General features: G+C 33.7%; 1 protein-coding gene across 2 annotated transcripts; it reads left to right on the forward strand.

The window, feature by feature from the left end:
* Positions 1 to 971: 971 nt before the first annotated feature.
* Positions 972 to 24,078, forward strand: LOC143052719 (chitobiase-like). Of its 2 annotated transcripts, none has more exons than XM_076225817.1 (13): positions 972 to 1,110; positions 2,176 to 2,287; positions 3,208 to 3,357; positions 4,127 to 4,156; positions 8,754 to 8,830; positions 9,358 to 10,020; positions 11,158 to 11,597; positions 12,437 to 13,056; positions 17,434 to 17,503; positions 17,931 to 18,105; positions 20,050 to 20,293; positions 21,908 to 22,051; positions 23,777 to 24,078. In XM_076225817.1, the coding sequence occupies exons 3-13, from the start codon at positions 3,254 to 3,256 to the stop codon at positions 23,832 to 23,834; spliced, it is 2,625 nt and encodes an 874-aa protein (XP_076081932.1). In that variant the 5' UTR covers positions 972 to 1,110; positions 2,176 to 2,287; positions 3,208 to 3,253; the 3' UTR covers positions 23,835 to 24,078. The 2 variants fall into 2 exon arrangements, with proteins under 2 accessions (XP_076081932.1, XP_076081933.1); XM_076225818.1 differs by lacking the exon at positions 972 to 1,110 and adding an exon at positions 1,221 to 1,266.
* Positions 24,079 to 24,114: the final 36 nt, after the last annotated feature.

The raw sequence follows: 24,114 nt of genomic DNA on the forward strand, positions 1-24,114 counted from the left end.
ACAGCAATGTTGATAAAAAATATGCACAACAATAAATGGTTTTCTACAAAAGAGAGACGAAAGTAGCCGAACCAATAAGTCAGAAATAAACAGAAAAAGACACACAAGAGTACACAAAACACAACATTGAAAACTAATATAACGGCTGAGTAATATTGAAACCACCCCCTGAAAAACATGCACCACATGTGACATCCCCAAAGGAGGTTCAAGATAAGTTGGAGTATATTAGTAAACAACATAAATAGTACCAAAAAAAAAAAGAATTTAAATTCAATTTTATATGTAATAATAGGGAGTGGCCACTGTTGAAGATTCAGTATGTCAGCCTTTACCTAGTTTAGCTATCTTGACAATGTGTTGTTCTTTGTTGGTTTTTTTCTGGAGGGACGGTTGATGGTGGTTAATGTGGTATGTTGTTTTTACAGACAAAGTCAGTCTTGGTTTGTTGTGTCATGATTTCCATACTAATAAAGCCTCACTAGGAACCAAATGATGTAGAGCATGCAAGGGGTGGTAATTGAGCAGCTGAGAAACCCATTTCATATACATTGAACATTTGAATAAATACCCTATCATGTATTGCTTGACATACAATAGGCCTATAGCTGTCTTGTTATACTTCATAAACCTTTTTTAAGGGATAAATTTATTTTACAAATACGATGCATATTTGTCAACCGCTGTCGTACATATGTCGCATCTTTGAAAAAATATAATGATAATTTATCACATATACAAAGTCCTCCCCCCCCTCATTTTCCCCTTATTTCTTGCGAAATATATATGTCTTTAAGAAATGTATAAAATTCACTTAAAATATTAATATGCCAATATTTATTGAGAACCAATATTTCTAACTTTCACTTGGTACAATGAAATAACAATAATATTATGGAGATTTAAAATACGATTGCACACATTAAAATCAATATGAATATTATTGAATTGAATTTACCGGCGAGTGTTCCTAGCTTTGAAAGTCTTTTGCAGAAACAGATATCGTTTACAAAGTTTCAAATACATATGTAGTACACAGTACACAAACCCCCTAAATGGCCTTTAAAAGGGGTGGATGATTGAATATCGGAAAGATTTACACATTCTAAGGTAGGTAATCGCTCAAGCAATAACTTATTTAATTTTTCTGCTATATTATTTAGTTTATTGAACGTGATCACCATCCGTAACTATAATATAACTTAAGTTTATTTATTACCTATTCCTGTCTAACATGAATATGTTTGATAATCATTAACTATGCAGGTAAGAGTTAAGTCGATATTATTAACTGGCCGGATATTTTCTGTTGATTTAATTACTGAGAATTCATTTATTTTCGTGGGTACCAATGTTCGTGGATTGAGAAAAACTTGCATTTTCGTGGCTTTTTTCCTAGTTTTGCCAAAGTCTGCATACACTTTTATCGAAAAAAAATAATTCGTTTCACATTGGAATTCGTTGCTCCTCTGTAACAACGAAATCGAAGAAATTGGTATTCAACGAATATATATTAGTCTATAGCAGTGAAAGAAAATGCGTATGTGGACCCTTGTGCCTCTTTTTTTTTACCTGTACCTAAGTCTCGTGTACATGTAACACTTTGATATATCAACCCACTCGTGGGGGTAGCAAATTATTTTTTAGAAGTTTAATTTGAAGTTAATACGTTTGCATTTAAATGTAATAAATTTCCAAGTATGATTAGACAGACGATTGCTATTTAAATAACTATATATTAATTGTTTTCTACCTAGCATGCATAGTAAACCTTGGCTACACATTAGCATTTAAATAAATGTGTTACAGAACACGGAAGTTAATTCGAGCTGGAAAACGAGCAAAAGTTCAACTCGTGGCAGCACACACCAAATTTACAACAAGTCAGGTTTTTTTTCGAATGAGATTCAATGCGAATGACTAAATTTGGGAGATAATCGAGAAACTGTGTAGGAACTCTAAGACTTATCTTGGATTTATTCAAAACACAAAATTAATGTGAGATGACTAGCATATTTAACATGTTTTCTTTTTAGTTCTAATTATTGACAATTTTTGTATTTGTCCGGTATAAATGTGATAGAATATAATTTAGCCCAAGTCCAGTGGCAAATATAACAAACACTTTTCGAGAAAATGTTTTAACAAATAATAAAATAAGTAATGTGAATACAGTGAACGGAGCAGGATGGAGTGTGCAAACTTTGAATAGTCACGTGATGAGGGTTGGATTTGTATCAGGCTACAAAACAGCTCAGTCAACTCAAAGAGTTTGTACAATGTTCTGGTAAGTCCTTTCTTAAAAGTTACACACACATTAACTCAATATTTAGTTTGTAGAATGCCAATGAGACAACTCACCATCCAAGTCACAATTTGTAAAAGTAAACCATTATAAGTCAAAGAACGGTCTTCAGAATTGAGCCTGGACTCACACCGAACAGCAAGCTATAAGGGGTCAAAAAAAAAATAATGCAAAACCATTCAAACGTGAAAACTAACTGTCTAATCTATATATATAAAAAAAAAAACAAGAAACGAGAAACGCTTATAAACCACATCAACAAACGACAACCACTGAACGCCACTTTACACCATATATACTGAACCACAATCGCGATGCAGAAAGGTATCATTCAATGACGAAAGCCATATGTGCATAAATTATGTGGTTTAGTCTTTAAGGTGGTACCCAACACTTTCACTAAAATTAATTTGGCTCGTTTAATTTTCATAAAATTTTGACAAAGTATTTACTTTGACCCTTAAACAAAAATATAAAAATTTAAAAAATTTTGAACCAACCGTTTTTTTTTAGAAATATTACACTGGTTATATAACAATTTGACAACCACCAATTTTGATCATTGAGAAGCTTAATATTCCTTTAACAACGCAACGTAATTAAAACGTTTAGCTGACTTTACAGAGTTATCTCCCTGTAGTGTTAGGTACCACCTTAATATGCAGACAAGGTGTCACTTTTGCAACATGCACACTAATATAAAAATCAATAGAAATATGATAATCTTGTCGAAGGAAACACATCAACTCATGATATAAAATGCTTCTAATCGACATGTTAAATGTTCTACTTATAATGTATACGAATATACTTAATCTTCACATGCAACTGTCTCTACCCTTGTATATGAGGTGGCTCATTTCTGGCATTTAAGGGTATAAAATATCTCCCATATATTTCAGATGATGAACTACAGACTCTGTGTAGCTGTAGGTGAGAAGGATTACTATGGGTCTAAAACTGACACAATTTCGGAATCTAGTGATAGGAGTATTTGCCATAGCAATCTCTTTACATTTCATTAGCATTAGTGATATTTTTCATTACCCCTGGTAAGTTAAATTTATAGGAGGATATGAATGGGATTTACTGAGAAAAAACAATTAAAAAAAATTGGGAATGGAAATTGGGATTGTGTCAAAGAGGTAACAACACGACTAAAGAGCAGAAAACAGCCGAATGCCACCAATGGGTCTTCAATACAGCTGGGGTGTCGCATCCGGACACGTGCTTCAGCTGTCCTTAGACAAAAGTGTGTACTTGTTCAGTAATCATTGACGTCATACTTGTCTCCAAAATGTAGAAACGAACTAAAATAAAAAAATCATACAAGACTAACTAAGGCCAGATTCTCCTGACTTGGAGACAGGTGGAAAAATGCATACAATTTTAGGAACACAATATATACAGAATAGAGAATAATGTGGAGCTTAAAATAAAGGAAAGTTTAAGAAAATAATGGGCTTGATATACAAACAAATTGATATCATTATTGAAAAAAAAAGAAAAGAGATAAAAACGGTGTATGATTAGATATGAGAAATACAGAAATGAATCCCCCCAACCCCCCCCCCCCCCAAAAAAAAAACCAAACAAACAAAAAACGGTCTCGATTATTCTTCGAAACCTTCTTTTATATATATAAAAATGGATAATATTATATCATATTCACTTGTAAGTCAACCTCTTTGTTTACATATGGTTTAAGATTTTACCTTTCAAAGTTCCAAATTGAACAGTAGATGAGTATTATAATTATATAATTATGATAACAATGCATCTTCGAAGGGTCATAGTATAAGTACTTGCTAATTTTTTTAGGACCACTCAACCAAAGTCTGCAGAAACAAGGTAAGTAGGGTGTGTTTGAAATAATTTTAAAAATACACATAAACACGTACACACACATAATGCTTGCTTGTTGTTCGCTATAGCTTTAGACTGGTTAATTAACAAACAAAACGCAGAAATAGAAATTCTTACAACTATTAAACTAAAAAAAATGCATAAACAAAGAGGGGGGCAAGGGGTTTAGCTGTTATGCTGTTATTGGACATTTTAATTCTTTGTTATCTGTTATTCTGAAAATATGTTTGCTGTTAGCTGTTATTGTCTTATTCTTTGTTAGCTGTTATTGGGTTTTTAGTTTTTTTGTTATCTGTTATTGTGATAATGCATTTGCTGTTAACTGTTATTGAAAATTGGGATGTTAACATTTTTGGGACAGCCAAAATTCGGTAGAAATTGAAGATATTGGACATTGGAGTCTACCACTACTAATATGTTGGTCCCATATTCGGAGAAGGGTTCCATTAACATATACCCATCACAAAAGTGAGGTCCAGGACAATTCCATTATATATTATGATTATCCTTCGTAAAGCTTTTATATTATATGGTACATAGACTCAGCTCTTTTCAAAGCAGAACCAAATACATTGTACAATGAAAGTTCCCACCATGTACTGGGTTCCAAAGCTGCACAAAACTCATTACAATTAAAGATGTATTTCAACTTCAAGCCATAGTTCCCCTATTGAATTATGTATTCTACTTACTAGTAGACTTGGTACATTCAAAAACCTGATAAAAAGTGTTCAAATAAGGACTTTGAAAATAGTGGAATAAATTACTTTTTGAGTGTCAAAATTGGTCCTACTTGATAAATTGCATGCTTATAATTGGTGCTTTTGATTTTTCTACCCTATATGCAACTTTGCCTCATAGTCTTATTCAGAAAAATTCACACACCTCATTAAATGGGCATTTAAAAAAGTCAGAATGCGAATATATATATTCAAACTCTTTTAGATCATTTTTTTAATAGCAACAAACACAAGAACTATGTCAATTGGACCTACTTTGATACCATAATTGCCCTTGAATTTTTACTAGATATAATTTTTGTCTCTTTGACATATTCCTCATTTCTATTCTCAATTTTATTACACATTATTTAAATTACAAACATGTGTGAGTTTCGATATTTGTACAAAAATAAATGCTGAAAAAAGTATTCCATAACAAATAAACAGCTACGCCATGAGTGCATGATACGCCCGTCACCTTTTTGAAATATTCGATAACTTCTCAATGTCATATCAGATATTTATAAAAATCAGTCAATATATATCATGTATATAAACAATACATCAAAGTTTCATGAGAACTGCAGAGAACATTTTTGAGTTATTGTCCGAAAACTGGAAAATACCATCTTTTTTAATGAATAAACCCCTTAACTGAATAACATTAAATCGGAAATAAAAAAAATCGAAAGGGCGCTTACAACAATAGATATAAACAATTCAGCCAAGTTTCATGAGAACTGCTGAAAATGTTTTTGTGTTAATGTCCGAAAACTAGAAAATTACCCTTTTAATTAGTAAAAATCCTTAACACGGAAACGTAAAATCTAAAATTTATAAAATTGAAAGGGAGCTCATGTCAATAGATATAAACAATTCACCAAAATTTCTTAAAAATTTGTGAAAGAATTTTTGAGATATTATCAGAAAACTGAAAAAAAAACACTATTTTTTTAAATCAAACCCCATTACTCAGAAACTTAAAATCTAAAATTTAAAAAAAAAAAAAAACGATAGGGAGCTCACGTCAATAGATATAAACAATAAACACCTAATTAAATGGGCATTCAAAAAATCAGAATGTGAATATATATCATGTATATGTTCAAACTCTTTTAGGTCATTTTTTAGTAGCAATAAACAAAAAAACTATGTTAATTGGACATGCTTTGATACTATATATGCCCTTGAATTTTTACTAGATAACATTTTTGTTCGCTTTGGGGATTCCGTATATCGTCAGATTATCGGAATTCCAATGGGGACTAACTGTGCACCACTTATTGCGGACCTGTTTTTGTATTGTTATGAGTTACAATTTATGACAAAAATAAGCAAAGACCCATCGAAACAACATCTGATAAACAAATTTAATAATACTTTTAGATATTTGGATGATATTTTGGCTCTCAATAATGACGACTTCAGTATGTATATTAATGAAATTTATCCTGTTGAACTTACTTTAAATAAAGCTAATACTAACAATGACCACTGCCCTTTTCTCGATCTTGATATCTATATCACTAATGGAAAGCTGAATACTAAAATTTATGATAAAAGGGATGATTTTTCATTTCCTATCGTTAATTATCCGTTTTTAGATGGTGACGTTCCCTTGTCACCATCTTACGGTGTTTATATATCTCAGCTTGTACGATTCGCTCGTGTATGTAACAATGTTTTAGATTTTAACGAGAGAAATTTATGTATTACTGAAAAATTATTACACCAGGGTTTTCGATATCACAAACTAGTCAAAACATTTACTAAATTTTATCATCGGTATAAAGACATCATTCGTAAATATAGCTCAACATGCAGACTTCTAATACGTTCAGGTATTTCACATCCAATTTTTTATGGTAATATTCTTTATAAAGCACAAAGGTATCAGTATTCACCTCAGAAACTTACAAAACCTTTGAATAGACTTATTAAGAAGGGATATAATTACCATACTGTTGTCAAGTCATTAAAGATTGCATATTTTGGCGTTAATATTGAGTCACTGATAAGGTCTTTGCATCGGAACTAAACACATTTATTCTAAAAACAGTTGTTGACATGACACGGGTTATGTTCTTCTCATATATGTTATGATGGTATGATACTAAACCCCTAACGGGAAGGATTGTGCCTGATGTTCATATGATGAAATCATAATCTTTCAGTCAGTTTAGTTGAAGTCTGGAGCTGGCATGTCAGTTAACTGCTAGTAGTCTGTTGTTATTTATGTATTATTGTCATTTTGTTTATTTTCTTTGGTTACATCTTCTGACATCAGACTCGGATTTCCCTTGAACTGAATTTTAATGTGCATATTGTTATGCGTTTACTTTACTACATTGGTTAGAGGTATAGGGGGAGGGTTGAGATCTCACAAACATGTTTAACCCCGCCGCATTTTTGCGCCTGTCCCAAGTCAGGAGCCTCTGGCCTTTGTTAGTCTTGTATTATTTTAATTTTAGTTTCTTGTGTACAATTTGGAAATTAGTATGGCGTTCATTATCACTGGACTAGTATATATTTATTTAGGGGCCGGCTGAAGGACGCCTCCGGGTGCGGGAATTTCTCGCTACATTGAAGACCTGTTGGTGACCCTCTGCTGTTGTTTTTTATTTGGGCGGGTTGTTGTCTCTTTGACACATTCCCCATTTCCATTCTCAATTTTAATTTCCCAAAATTTTATGTAAATTGGTTAAAGAATGTTTGAGTTAATGTGCGACATGTTGACGACGGACGGACAAGAATATACCAAATACATATCTAGATACATAATTTTGAAAACCATGTTCATAGAAAATGGAATTCATTACAAAGGATTATACTAGTAATAAGAAATACTGGATTTGTCAAGGACACGACTTATTTTAATATTTTATTTACTGTTATCTGTTTTTGTCCATTTTAATTCCTTGTTATCTGTTATAAGCCAAATCAATTTGCTGTTTTGCTGTTATTGGGACCCCCCTTGCCCCCCTCAACAAACTATACAAGATTTTGAAAGAAGAAAAGAAACTCAGTTTTTGGAAATAAAAACTTTCTTGAAATAATTTTCGTCGGATTTTGTAGTCCGTTATTTTCTGTTGCTGGTCATTTTGTTGTTCTTTACTATACGTTGGTGTCGTCCTTTTTCGTCTTTCGTACACTGTTTCAAAACATCTTCCGAATCCTGGAGAGCATACCTCAGACTTGGTAAGAATGTTTCTTAGACCGTTTAGTTTATATTGTTTAGATGGTATTAACGCGTGTACAATTATAGTATATTTACTCATGAGATAATTGTACATGTTTGACCTCGTATATTACCTTTCGCGTTCACTATACCTTTCGGGTACTTCAGTAATCGAATTGGTTCACATGCACAGACAACCATAATTAGTTATATTTATTGCTCTAACAGTATTTCCTGCCAAGTAAACTTATATCTGTCTATATATGTTCGTAGGATCTGATTTGCTTACGCGTTTTTATTCTACAACAGAAGACGGTATCGCGGGTTATTTTCGCGGGTGTAAAATTTCGCGATTTTCATTGAAAAAGGTATAAGAAATATTTTGGCGTTTATTGATTTGCCGGATTCAAAATTTTTGTCTATAACTTTGCATGTATACTTTTAAATTGGCGAAATTTATTTTCACGATTTTGTTCTATCCGCGAAAATTTACACCCCGCGAAAATACCCCGCCATACGATATTTCACAGATTATAAAGTTGAATTATATTGAAATGTGACCACGAACGTCTGATCGTACAATGGTATTCTTAAGTTCAGTGTGGTTTGCTTTATATAACTCTATAATCTAAAGATACACTATAATATATATACAGTTATAATCTATTATAATTGTTTGTAGTCAAATTCCACAAAGAAATGACATCACCAAAAGAGACATCAAACAGGAATCGCAAGTAAAACAACAGAATGGTTCATGTAAGTTAGTAACTTAAGAAACATTCATACAAACACAAAAAGTAGCAAGCCATGCATACATTAATAAACAGTATTTGATCTTTAAAATGTAATGGAGGCGTGAAGGCAATTTGAGAGAAAGAATGAAAGAAAGAAGGAAAAAGAGAGATGTGAATTTCGACTTTGGGCTCCTTTAATCTGGTTCCACATCAGTGCACAATGTTTATTAAATGTGTTTTGGAGTAAAAGCAGTGGGAACTATCTGCAATCAAACATACGGGATATTAGGTACAGGGAAGGCATGATTTGTTATAAGTCTATTATGGATAACAGCCTGTTACACAATTCCAAAGGTGGACTCAGTACCTTGTACCAAAACAAGGAACGCAACAAAATCGTTTGACATTCAACAATGAGCAAAAACACATAGTAAGCTCTAACAGTTTTACTCAGTTGTATTTATATGATGTCAAATGTGATTATCTTTTATATATAAGTCTATGGTTTTTTTTCATACATTTTTTTATTTCATTTTTTTCTTTTCTTAGTGAACGTTAGCACTGACCAAGAGTTAATAAACTACTTAGCAAATTACCTAGATGTGATATGGACGGTCAAAGACGATCCACATTACAATACTGAGCACATATTATTCTTAAAAAATACAGGACCAAAAAGGATTTCACAAACAGATTGGAAAATCTACTTCTCTCAGACGAGCATCCTGAATCCGAATCTGAAAAATATAAATGATTCATATCCTAAAAATGTTGCAGTCGGAGAGGATCAAAATTTCATTTTGACGCTCGTTTCCGGTTCACTCTATTGCATTTATCCACGCAACTCATTTTTCATATTTTTCGAAGCAGGTAGAAAAATAAAATTTCCACTTAGAGCCACCAAATTACAAAGATCTAGGACAAATTCATTTCCTAATTGGTATGTTGTCGGTTCAAAATCAAAACCACAAATTATCGAAAGCACCAAAGGAGAAAATTTAAATTTTGTAAAACCATTTGGAAGTCAGCTGACATCGAAAGAACGATATACAATAAATAATAATCACACTGACTTAAAGGGGACTCACAAATATGTCGTCCCTTCACCGGAGGAGATAGTTGTAATATCTAATAATACCATAATGTTCAAACCAGAGGAGTGGATTATACAGAAATCTGACGAGTTTCCAGACGAAGTGAAGTATTTAGCAGGTATACGATTTATATAATCACTGATCTATATACATCATTCTATACATCTCTTTCTTATCAGTTCAACTTGCCGCTTGTGTATACATTTTGTTTCAATCGGCAATCCTTGGGTAAATCCTTTACTCTTCTAGATGGAGGTAAAATCCGCTACTCTTCTAGATGGAGGTAAAATCCGCTACTCTTCTAGATGGAGGTAAAATCCGCTACTCTTCTAGATGAATGTAAAATCCGCTACTTTTCTAGATGGAGGTAAAATTCGCTTCTCTTCTAGATGGAGGTAAAATCCGCTACTCTTCTAGATGGAGGTAAAATCCGCTACTCTTCTAGATGGAGGTAAAATCCGCTACTCTTCTAGATGGAGGTAAAATCCGCTACTCTTCTAGATGAAGGTAAAATCCGCTACTTTTCTAGATGGAGGTAAAATTCGCTTCTCTTCTAGATGGAGGTAAAATCCGCTACTCTTCTAGATGGAGGTAAAATCCGCTACTCTTCTAGATGGAGGTACGGAATCCGCCGAGTTATGACTGATGCAATTTTAGATGTTTTAAAACTCCTAGGTAGGACAACTTTATGCCTGTCTATAGGGTATGTTGTATTGTGCTGAACCTACTAATTATTTGACCTTGTAATTACATTCGATATTTATAATGTATATTGAAATTCGATTGAATGATAAGGGAATACATAGAAAATGCACAACCGCTTACATTGTACATACATCAAAACATTCTCTTTACATACAGTTTGTAAAGACATGAATAAAATATGTGTTGCATCCCCTAAACAAATGAAATTACTTATGTAGGAGAAAAAGTCAACACAAATAAATAGTAAGAGATACCATCACCAAAAGGACAATCAGTGGAGGAGTAAAACCAAGAACGAAGATCCACAAATTACTACACAAAAAACTTAATATTGTCAAGACAAAACTAATCAAAATCCATGGATTAAATCACTTTTCGATAATCTTTACTACGGCAACTTGATTAGCTTGATTATCGGATAAAAAATCCTAATACACAACAATAAAAAACTAGTAACGTGTTAATAAATTGGAAATACGCTATTATATATCAGTTGTTAGGACACAAAACTACCTAATTACGTACTAAATTAACTTTGCTACTATTATAGATGCTATAAAAGTAAAAGTTGCTACAACCCCATCTCTCAATAAAGTGATAAAGTTGATTAAAGGGAAGCCGATCTTTAAGAACACTAAACCAGCAGAAAGTGATGAAGCATACGAGCTAAAAATTGACACCAAGTCGACACAAATTCAGATAACAGCTACAACCGGTCACGGTGTATTTAATGGAGTTCAAACGTTACTCAGTTTGGCAGACAAAAGAACAGGATCTGGTCCTATTTTAAATAGTGTGACTATAAAAGATAGACCAAGATTTAAATACCGTGGTGTTATGTTGGACGTTGCTAGAAACTTCCATCCGAAGGAAACAGTCTTAAAACTTCTTGATCTGATGGCTATGTATAAATTAAACAAGTTTCATTTTCATCTGAGTGATGATGAAGGCTGGAGGCTAGAAATACCTGATATACCGGAACTAACCCAGGTACAGTGTATTTTATTTCAGAAGCGTTGGTATGTTTCAGAACCGTGTTATAGAATTAACATTTTTTATATGAATTTGAAGACAATTTAATTAAGTTATATATATAGACTACAAAATCTTCTGAGCCGTCATTTTTATCTTAAATATCCATCTAAGTCTTTGAAAATGAATTTTCAATGTTAATACTTTAATACCAGTTTGCTTGAAACGTTTTGCCTGTGTCAGTAAGATAATGTTTTCCCGCTTAATGAAGACCTATGCGATAACCTGTTATTGTATGCATGTTGTCTGTTGAACTAAATGGATTGTCTCAGAGGTAATCATATCAGATCTCCATGTTTTTATAACAACTTTGATTTATTTTGACAAAAGATTCCCTTCTTCTTGTTATAAATCAAGAGCCTGTTATTCAGTGGTTGTCGGTTATAGGTTTGGTTCATAGGTGTTTCTCGATCCCGTTTTTTGATATGAAATAGACCATTGTTATTCATGTTTGAATTGTTTTACACTTGTAATTATGGGGGCTATTATAGCTTGCTGTTCTTTGTGAGCCAAAGCTTCGTGTTGAAGACCGTACTTCTACTTAAATTGTTCACTTTTTTATACATTGTGACTTGGACTGAGAGTTGTCTTATTGGCACTCATTTAACATCCTCTTATTCATATTCACTATATTTTTTTATGTAGTGTAAGGTTCGATTTCAATTTAATTTTTAACAGTTGACGCTATGTAATTTTGCTAGTTTTTTGTCTACTCTCAGCAAACTACTTTTAACTTGTTTGACTTTCATATTTTAATTAAAGAAGCTGTTGTACAACATGCAATGTTATTTTTGTAGTTAGGATCTAAAAGATGTCACGACGAATCAGAAACGTTATGTCTCATGCCTTCGTTCGGATCCAGGCCTAATATTGACGATCAGGGTCCTGGATTTTACAACATAAGTGACTACAGGGAAATTCTCAAGCATGCAAATGAACGCCATATTCAAATTATACCGGAAATAGATATGCCAAGTCACATGCGCGCTGCATTAAAATCTATTTCCCTGCGTGCAAGCCACAAAGGAACACCACGTGACCAGTACAAAATGACCGACAAGACTGATGGTAACAACTACAGGTCGGCCCAGGGATATAATGATAATATTGCTAATCCATGTCGTGACGGGCTCTACGCTTTTGTAGATACAGTTATAAGAACTGTTGTTGAAGCACACAAAGACATACAGCCATTAACGTTGTTTCATTTTGGAGGAGATATAATACCTAAACCAGCACTACAGGGTATGAAATGCAAAGACAACAAAACTGATCTAATGCAATTATTTATTCAGCGTTTTTTTCAAAAGAAACAATTTACCAATGTCTCTTTTGGAGCATGGGAAGACAGTTTTTTGAAACCGGACAAAACACCGTATACTATAGAGAGCATGGGAAATATTGCACAAGAAAACAGGTAAAAATTGGTTTTCAGAGACAATTTTCATTTTTAGCTCACCTGGCCCGAAGGGCCAAGTGAGCTTTTCTCATCACTTGGCGTCCGGCGTCCGTCGTCGTCGTCGTCCGTCGTCCGTCGTCGTCCGTCGTCCGTCGTCGTCCGTCGTCCGTCGTCGTCCGTCGTCGTTAACTTTTACAAAAATCTTCTCCTCTGAAACTACTGGGCCAAATCAAACCAAACTTGGCCACAATCATCATTGGGGTATCTAGTTTAAAAAATGTGTGGCGTGACCCGGTCAACCGACCAAGATGGCCGCCACGGCTAAAAATAGAACATAGGGGTAAAATGCAGTTTTTGGCTTATAACTCAAAAACAAAAGCATTTAGAGCAAATCTGACCGGGTAAAAATGTTTATCAGGTCAAGATCTATCTCCCCATAAATTTTCAGATGAATCGGTCAATCGGTTGTTGGGTTGCTGCCCCTGAATTGGTAATTTTGAGGAAATTTTGCTGTTTTTGGTTATTATCTTGAATATTATTATAGATAGAGATAAACTGTAAACAGCAATAATGTTCAGCAAAGTAAGATCTACAAATAAGTCAACATGACCAAAATGGTCAGTTGACCCATTTAGGAGTTATTGCCCTTTATAGTCAATTTTTAACCATTTTTCGTTAATTAAAGTAATCTTTTACAAAAATCTTCTCCTCTGAAACTACTGGGCCAAATTAATCCAAACTTGGCCACAATCATCTTTGGGGTATCTAGTTTAAAAAATGTGTGGCGTGACCTGGTCAACCAACCAAGATGGCCACCACGGCTAAAAATAGAACAAAGGGGTAAAATGCAGTTTTTGGCTTATAACTCAAAAACCAAAGCATTTAGAGCAAATCTGACATCGGGTAAAAATGTTTATCAGGTCAAGATCTATCTCCCCATAAATTTTCAGATGAATCGGTCAATCGGTTGTTGGGTTGCTGCCCCTGAATTGGTAATTTTGAGGAAATTTTGCTGTTTTTGGTTATTATCTTGAATATTATTATAGATAGAGATAAACTGTAAACAGCAATAATGTTCAGCAAAGTAAGATCTACAAATAAGTCAACATGACCAAAATCGTCAGTTGACCCGTTTAGGAGTTATTGCCCTTTATAGTCAATTTTTAACCATTTTTCGTAAATTAAAGTAATCTTTTACAAAAATCTTCTCCTCTGAAACTACTGGGCCAAATTAATCCAAACTTGGCCACAATCATCTTTGGGGTATCTAGTTTAAAATATGTGTGGCGTGACCTGGTCAACCAACCAAGATGGCCGCCACCGCTAAAAATAGAACATAGGGGTAAAATGCAGTTTTTGGCTTATAACTCAAAAACCAAAGCATTTTGAGGAAATCTGACATGGGATAAAAATGTTTATCAGGTCAAGATCTATCTGCCCTGAAATTTTCAGATGAATCGGTCAATCGGTTGTTGGGTTGCTGCCCCTGAATTGGTAATTTTGAGGAAATTTTGCTGTTTTTGGTTATTATCTTGAATATTATTATAGATAGAGATGAATTGTAAACAGCAATAATGTTCAGCAAAGTAAGATCTACAAATAAGTCAACATGACCAAAATGGTCAGTTGACCCGTTTAGGAGTTATTGCCCTTTATAGTCAATCTTTAACCATTTTTCATAAATCTAAGTAATCTTTTACAAAATCTCCACTGAAACTACTAGTAGCAACAAGAATGTTCAGTAAAGTAAGATCTACAAACACATCACTATCACCAAAACACAATTATGTCATGAATTTATCCATGTCCATTGTTTAATATGCACAAGACCAAGGTGAGCGACACAGGCTCTTTAGAGCCTCTAGTTTAGCTGACCTGGTCCAAAGGGCCAAGTGAGCTTTTCTCATCACTTTGCGTCCGGCATCCGGCGTCCGTCGTCCGTCGTTGTCCGGCGTAAGCTTTTACAAAAATCTTCTCCTCTGAAACTACTGGGCTAAATCAAACCAAACTTGGCCACAATCATCATTGGGGTATCTAGTTTTAAAAATGTGTGGCGTGACCCGGTCAACCAACCAAGATGGCCGCCACGGCTAAAAATAGAACATAGGGGTAAAATGCAGTTTTTGGCTTATAACTCAAAAACCAAAGCATTTAGAGCAAATCTGACATGGGGTAAAAATGTTTATCAGGTCAAGATCTATCTGCCCTGAAATTTTCAGATTGAATCGGTCAATCGGTTGTTGGGTTGCTGCCCCTGAATTGGTAATTTTGAGGAAATTTTGCTGTTTTTGGTTATTATCTTGAATATTATTATAGATAGAGATAAACTGTAAACAGCAATAATGTTCAGCAAAGTAAGATCTACAAATAAGTCAACATGACCAAAATGGTCAGTTGACCCGTTTAGGAGTTATTGCCCTTTATAGTCAATTTTTAACCATTTTTCGTAAATTAAAGTAATCTTATACAAAAATCTTCTCCTCTGAAACTACTGGGCCAAATTAATCCAAACTTGGCCACAATCATCTTTGGGGTATCTAGTTTAAAAAATGTGTGGGTTGACCTGGTCAACCAACCAAGATGGCCGCCACGGCTAAAAATAGAACATAGGGGTAAAATGCAGTTTCTGGCTTATAACTCAAAAACCAAAGCATTTTGAGGAAATCTGACATGGGATAAAAATGTTTATTAGGTCAAGATCTATCTGCCCTGAAATTTTCAGATGAATCAGTCAATCGGTTGTTTGGTTGCTGCCCCTGAATTGGTAATTTTGAGGAAATTTTGCTGTTTTCGGTTGTTATCTTGAATATTATTATAGATAGAGATAAACTGTGACAGCAATAATGTTCATCACAGTAAGATCTACAAATAAGTCAACATGACCAAAATGGTCAGTTGACCCGTGTAGGAGTTATTGCCCTTTATAGTCAATTTTTAACCATTTTTTGTAAATTAAAGTAATCTTTTACAAAAATCTTCTCTTAAACTACTGGGCCAAATTTAACCAAACTTGGCCACAATCATTATTGGGGTATCTAGTTTATAAAATGTGTCCGGTGACCCGGCCAACCAACCAAGATGGCCGCCATGGCTAAAAATAGAACATAGGGGTAAAATGCAGTTTTTGGCTTATAACTCAAAAACCAAAACATTTAGAGCAAATCTGACATGGGGTATTATTGTTCATCAGGTCAAGATCTATCTGCCCTGAAATTTTCGGATGAATCGGATATTTCGTTGTTGGGTTGCTGCCCCGGAAATGGTAATTTTAAGGAAATTTTGCTGTTTTTGGTTATTATCTTGAATATTATTATAGATAGAGATAAACTGTAAACAGCAATAATGTTAAGCAAAGTAAGATCTACAAATAAGTCAACATGACCAAAATGGTCAGTTGACTACTTTAGGAGTTATTGCCCTTTATAGTCAATTTTTAACCATTTTTTCGTAAATCTTAGTAATCTTTTAGAAAAATTTTCTCCTCTGAAACTACTGGGCCAAATTTAACCAAACTTGGCTATAATCATCATTAGGGTATCTAGTTAAAAAAATGTGTCCGATGCCTCGCCCAACCAACCAAGATGGCCGCCATGGCTAAAAATAGAACATAGGGGTAAAATGCAGTTTTTGGCTTATAACTCAAAAACCAAAGCATTTTGAGGAAATCTGACATGGGATAAAAATGTTTATCAGGTCAAGATCTATCTGCCCTGAAATTTTCAGATGAATCGGTCAATCGGTTGTTGGGTTGCTGCCCCTGAATTGGTAATTTTGAGGAAATTTTGCTGTTTTTGGTTATTATCTTGAATATTATTATAGATAGAGATGAATTGTAAACAGCAATAATGTTCAGCAAAGTAAGATCTACAAATAAGTCAACATGACCAAAATGGTCAGTTGACCCGTTTAGGAGTTATTGCCCTTTATAGTCAATTTTTAACCATTTTTTGTAAATTAAAGTAATCTTTTACAAAAATCTTCTCTTAAACTACTGTTTAATATTCACATAGACCAAGGTGAGCGACACAGGCTCTTTAGAGCCTCTAGTTTATTTTAACGAATTTCAGATAAAATATTTCCCCCTATTCTGATTGCTATTGTGGCCCAAGTGGTAAAACATAATTTCTTCGACACCATTTCAATCGTTATATTTCATATAGTCTGCCTATAGGAGTAAAAAAAACCAGACACAGTCGAAAGGCAAACATAACTTTGTTGAAAGCGCTTATAAAGGACGATATACATTGCATAAATTATACAGCTATACTTTTTTTCACTTGTGCATGAACACTAAGTAAAATAGATGTGTAAGCATGCAAGAATTGTCCCATTGACATTGGCACTCATACTACATCTTCTTATTTCTAAGTATAGCTGTCATTTTCTATTTTTCAGAAGTGTGTATGCCTTTGTATATCAGGAAGAAAATACAGCATTGTTTAAACTGGCCAATTCAGGATACAAGGTACATGTAAGGGTTTACCCATGAAAATTACAATTCATTCCAATGTAAAGAGACTTAACCACCTTGTCAGAGTACGTACATTTGAGAGTGTCTGTTCCTTTACACTTCAATATGTGTATGAACATTTCAAAAATTGTTGATGCACAAAATTATTCGCCATGAACATTTCGTGTCTTATTTTATAATTTGTAAATTATGAAGTATAAAGCTACATACATGTATGTGCAATGTAATTTAGTAGATTTTTCAAAGTTTGCGTAATTTTCGAAAATTGAGTAAGCAGGGCATTCTTTATCAATACCAAAATTGATCTGCATAGGAACAACTAAAGGTCACTATACGGATAATATTCATTTATACATATTTTAAGTACATGACGTGTACTTCTGCGGTATATTTATGTTGATTGTATTTCATTATCTGACAGGTTATAAATAGCCCAGATTCCCTTTACCATTTTGACCACCCTTACAATAAAGACAAAGACGAAAGGGGATCGAAATGGGCTACTGAATTCATCAACACTAAAATGGTATTTGCATTTGATCCATTACAAGGAAAAGATGGATATGGAGAATTAAAGAAACCCGAGAATATTGTTGGTTTGTCAACATTTATAATAATTGTATGTCAAAATTTGTTTTAGGGCCCTTTTAAGACGTTCTGTTTTTGAATTCATGTCAGATATTCTTTTATTTCCAATATCTTATAACATATAGTTTCAAAAACTATATTCGAAAATCTTATAAAAACTAATCCTTGTTTGTTTTCACACTTTTTATAAGAGGAAAGGCTGTCAATACGTAAAGTTTGTAAAATAAGCCAAGCAGACGTACTTTAGGGTTTTTTCATATTGTACATCCTTGGAGATTTTATTGGGTAAAAGCACGAGGAGGTCGATCACCTCACCTGGAAATATATTCCTGATTCAAAATATATCAATCTCTTCGAAGTGGATGAAAATAAAACTGCTCAAATGTATGATGTGATCAGACCAGGCCTTGAAGTCATAAAACTTTCGAGTCATTTTTTTGTACTCATACTCCAAAATTAACCAATCAAAATGCTGGATTCCATTTTTCTAGCAAAGTTTTAGGACTTCAATCCAGGGATCGAACTGACGACCTCCCATATTATGAATACGCCTTCTAGAGAACATCGATGCGGTTAAAAGGAAAACAAATAATAACATAAAAATCTGTAATATTTTAAGATCAGATAGTTCTGAAAACAAGTCTTCTCAAACAGAGTTAACCTTCTTTAACAATCTTTCAAGAAGACAGTTCACAATTTGATGCATACCTTCTGAATACCAATTAAGTTTTAACTGCTAGATTTATACGAAGTAGATCGACAAATAAATACATGTATTGCTATAATGAATGTAAAGATTGTTTAAGATCAGTTTAGGTATACAGTCCCACATATTATCATGTTGAACGATCGCGAACTGTTACTACACTTATCTAATAGATACTTATACGACGATGCAGAAATCCTTATTGATTTAAAGTTCCTTTTTTACATTGTTCGTCAGCAAAGACTTTTTCTATGAATGCAAATGTCATAAGAAATCTTATCACATATTTGTTACGAATACGTTGGGTTTTGCATATGCAATAGCCTCAAAATTGCCCGGGGCAAAAAAGACGATATTGATATTGTGCCCTGATTCCAAATGACGTCACGTCATTGCGTCCTTAACGACACTTTTGTGATACAAAATTTAAAATTTTACCTGTTATGTTTCATTAAATTGTAATAATTGAACTTTGTGTCTCTATTCTGCAGAACTTAGATATGTGATAAATAGATTATAAAATGGCCTTTTCCATATTGGCCCTGGTATCATCCCTCGACCCATATCGGCCCTCGGCTAAAGCCTCGAGGCCGATATGGGAGTCTCGGGATGATACCAGGGCCAATATGGAAAAGGCCATGTTATAATCTATACGTATTACCCTACCAAAAACACATATACCTGACTCCTCGCCGTTCAAACGATATACGTGCCTGAATGCCTGTTGGTCTCTCATTTCAGTATTCTTCGATTTTTCTTTAGTTTTTCTGTATTTCTTTTTTTTTAATTTTTGTCTATTATTTTCCATTCTTTATATTTTAGCACCTTATTTTTTCATTCTCTACCCTTTTTTCCCTTCATTTTCTCTCTATTCCTTTTCCTTTTTGTCATTTATTACACATTTTGACTATATTATTTTCAATTCTTGAAACCCCATTAAATCTTCCTATATCGTACAATAAAAATTAAAATCACAAAAATACTGAACTCCAAGGAAATTCAAAAAAGAAAGTCCCCAATCAAATGGCAAAATCAAAAGTTCAAACACATCAAACGAATGGATAACAACTGTCATATTCCTGACTTGGTACAGGCATTTTCTTATGTAGAAAATGGTAGATTGAACCTGGTTTTATAGCTAGCTAAACCTCTCACTTGTACGACAGTCGCATCAAATTCCTGTCACCGATGCGTGAACAAAAAAACAGACATAGTATTCACTATAATAGTATTCATAATCTTTAAGGTGTACAGGCTCACATGTGGACAGCACTGGCACAAACAACAGACCAGCTAGAGTATATGATGTTTCCCAGACTGATTGCCTTTGCAGAAAGGGCGTGGCATCATGCTGCTTCATGGCATGAAACAAACAACGTGACAGATATGGAACGTGAATGGATAGAATTTATAAATCATCTAGTCTATAAAGAATTTCCAAAGTTAGATAAATTAAATGTTCATTACAGAATACCGCCACCTGGTGCAATGTAAGTTTGATTTACATGCATCTAAATATGAATTTAATCAGCTGTAAAAAACAGTATAAGTTCAAAAATTCATTGTTATCATAATTATAATACTCATATTGTACTGTTCAATTTGGAACTTTGAAAGGTAAAAAACAGTACAAGTTTACTGTTACATTGTAAGTAAATTCAGCTATAAAGTGTCTTAAAAAGTAGATAGATATAGGAAGATGTGATGTGAGTGCCAATGAGACAACTCTCCATCCAAATAACAGTTGAAAAAAGTAAACCATTATAGGTCAATGTACGGCCTTCAACACGGAGCCTTGGCTCACACCGAACAAGCTATAAAGGGCCCCAAATTACTAGTGTAAATCAATTCAAACGGGAAAACCAACGGTCTAATCTATATAAAATAAAACAACGAGAAACACGTATAATTTACATAAACAAACGACAACTACATGACTACTGTACATCAGATTCATGACTTAGGACAGGTGCAAACATTTGCAGCGGGATTAAACGTTTTTAATACATTTAATGAAAATCAATATGCAAATGGTGGATTACAGTCATCTTAATGAAGGATATTATTGGATGTATTCTATAACAACCAAAATATTTTGATGTTTTATATAAAAAAAAAAAAAAGTAAAACGAGGGGCCAATATAAGGGGACATAACTCAGATGATTAAATTGTACAAGGAATGTATTTTAAATGTTCAGAATTATTCCTGAATGAATAAATGCAACAGTTGTATACCGGTGTTCAAAAGTCGTAAATCGATTGACAGACAACAAATCCGGGGAAACATTTAAGACAAAAAAAAAACAAAAAAAACACGAGAAAACTGACCATATTATATTTTTCGATAGCAAATGATAAAAGATATCTCCAAATTGATCAAGTTGATACGATATTCCTGTGCTTGTATTTTCTATCATGATTTCCTTGATAGAAGATTGCTACTCACAAGGAACGTAGCTATTAAACCAAGAGTTCTAAATGGTGAACCTCCGTAAATTTTACGGACCCCATCACGAGTTGGTTGACCGTTATGGAATAACCGTTTCACAGATGATATCGGATATGTTCCTTATCATGCTTATGTCGTAACTACAATACCCTTTCTCTTTTCACGAATGTGATCTACCGAATTAGACTATTTACCGGAGTTGTAAATAAAATAAGCAAACACGACGAGTGCCACATGTGAAGCAGGATCTGCTTACCCTTCCGGAGCACCTGAGATCACCCCTAGTTTCTTGTGGGGTTCGTGTTGCTTAGTCTTTAGTTTCTATGTTGTGTTTCCTGTACTATCATTTGTATGTTTGTCTTTTAATTTTTAGCCATGACATTGTCAGTTTATTTTCTATCTATGAGTTTGACTCTCCCTCTGGTATCTTTCGTCCGTCCTTTGCTATTTCCTATTTCAAAGTAAAAAAAATATATGTATTGTTCATGTTGCTAATTATTCACGAAAATACCAAATATGAGAAGTTTGAAAAACATGAGAATTGATAAAAACAAGTGCAAAGGGAAAACTTGATCTGAATTGAATTCGGTTTGCATATTATAAAGCCTTTATAGTTGTTATTCCGTATCTAATTAAGATTGGCTTTTCATTTAGAATAAAGGGCGGAAAACTACATGTAAATACCTATTACCCTGGGATGACTATTGAATATAGTGTAAATAATCCAGGTCAGACTAAACAGTGGTATAAAGTTACAGACGACGAAACCTTATCGGAACCGATTATACTTAGAACATTGTAAGTCTGGCTCATATTTATATTTTTTATTCGTCATTTGCTGTTTCAGAACCTAAAGGACTTTACGTAAATTCGTTATTCACACCCAAAATGGAAATAAGTTACATGTAACGTCATTGGTAATTTCCAATTAATATATCATCAATCACGAGCTTCGGTGTTCACTTTTGAAACAGTTCCCAAAATGTAATTTTGATTCTGAAACGGCTAATAGCATTGGTACTTTTTCTATTAGAACATGTTAAAAACTTTTGATAATGCATTTCTTCTTTTGTAAAATTAGGTAGTTATTTATATCTATCGTCAGCTCTCAGATACGCATCACATACAATCGGGGGAGTATTGCCACATTTTCATGATCTTGAAAAGTATCGCTTACACAATTGACTAAGTCACTTTGTTTTACGGTATGCATGACTGCAATTGCGAGAACTAATATCGTCAGATAGTTAGCAGGTACAATATATATCCAACAATCAGAACAAATATATATTGACACCAAGTAAAGACAATCGGTTATCCTCGGGTGGATCCGATACTCGAAGGTACGGAATCGTCCGAGTTGTGACTAGGCTGGTCTTCTCCCTTGACACGTACGGGTATTAAAGCCAAACAGATAAAGGACAGAGAACCAGTCTAGAGTTGTGAAGAATACAAGAAAACAATGGTAACTCTGTTTCCCTGAAGTTGCCAATCTCTATGATGAACTTATCCCAACTAGAGCTCAAATATGACCGTAAATTGACCTATAATGGTTTACTTTTATAAATTGTGACTTGGATGGAGAGTTGTCTCATTGGCACTAATAATCATCTTTTTTGCTTATGTGTCCGTAGATTATGAAATTACTGAGGTAATTTTTCTCCTCTCTTTTAGACTTCAAAATATTCTCTGCTGATGTTGACATATTCTTTTTTAAGAATGGATGATGTTAACGACAATATCTTCCTTTCATTCCAATCAAACGAAACTTTGAATACCAGAGGCAACTATTGGTATTAATTTTGATTTGCATCTTTTCATTTTGTCTATTCTAAATTCACAAAGGAAAATGATTTTAAAAACATAGACATAATGAATGTAGGATTTTTCAAACACATATTCTCATTTCGTACTTCTTGGTAAGCAGACCTTGCGAGAGTGAAACAATAGTGTTCCTATTATATAAAAAAGAAGATGTGGTATGATTGCCAATGAGACAACTATCGACAAAAGACCAAAATGACACAGACATTAACAATTAACCCTGTGAAAATCACATTTTCTTATTACATGTCTTGCTGTCTGAATCGACACGACAGATGTTCGTCTAGTAAGCTTGAATGGGAAAAAATCAAAGTTTAAAATTTATACAAATATTTCAATGCATCCAATGGCATATTATTCAAATTTCTAGATCGCAACTTAACTGTATAATGTTTGAAATGTATCTTACAAAACTGGTCTCAGTGGCGGATCCAGAAATTTTCATAAGTGGGGGCCCACTGACTGACCTAAGAGGGGGCCCGCTCCAGTCACGCTTCAGTGATTCCCTATATAAGCAACCAAATTTTTTCCCAAAAAGGGGGCCCGGGCCCCCCTGCCCCCTCCCTAAATCCGCCTCTGCGTCTTTATAAACAGATTGTTTATTTTAATGTGTTGTCAAATCTGTTTTCCTTCCGTTAATACATATTGTATCTTATTGAGTTAAAAAACATTCTTTTTTCTACTATTCTTTTCTTTTAGGTCAACAGATGGTAAACGCCATAGCAAAGAAATAGAGTTAGATAGATCAATTTGGTAATTAACTCGAATAATTCTGCGCTCTCTAGTGGCGAATAACATCATGGAGTTAAATTAATGTAGCAATCGGAGATGAGCGAGAGATTGGCGGAATATAACGACTTACATTATTCGGATTTATTATACTGTAAATTCAGAATTTTTTTTTATTTTTGCGAAAAATGCCACAGAGTTGTCAAAGCAGCAATAAGTCATACTCGCATTTTGAAATATTTTATATGAATTAAACGGGAATTATCTCAGAATTGTAAAATTTTAAACTTTAATTTTGTGTTTCCTAT

The sequence above is a fragment of the Mytilus galloprovincialis genome, chromosome 11 (assembly GCF_965363235.1).
Source record: "Mytilus galloprovincialis chromosome 11, xbMytGall1.hap1.1, whole genome shotgun sequence".
Taxonomy (NCBI): Eukaryota; Metazoa; Mollusca; class Bivalvia; order Mytilida; family Mytilidae; genus Mytilus; species Mytilus galloprovincialis.

What these genes read in the sequence shown, in the direction of transcription:
- LOC143052719 (XM_076225817.1), top strand. Translation starts at nt 3,254, where the DNA reads ATGGGTCTAAAACTGACACAATTTCGGAATCTAGTGATAGGAGTATTT. An exon ending in AATATTGCACAAGAAAACAG is followed by an intron (nt 13,057 to 17,433) that starts GTAAAAATTGGT and finishes TCTATTTTTCAG; the next exon opens with AAGTGTGTATGCCTTTGTAT. An exon ending in TGGCCAATTCAGGATACAAG is followed by an intron (nt 17,504 to 17,930) that starts GTACATGTAAGG and finishes ATTATCTGACAG; the next exon opens with GTTATAAATAGCCCAGATTC.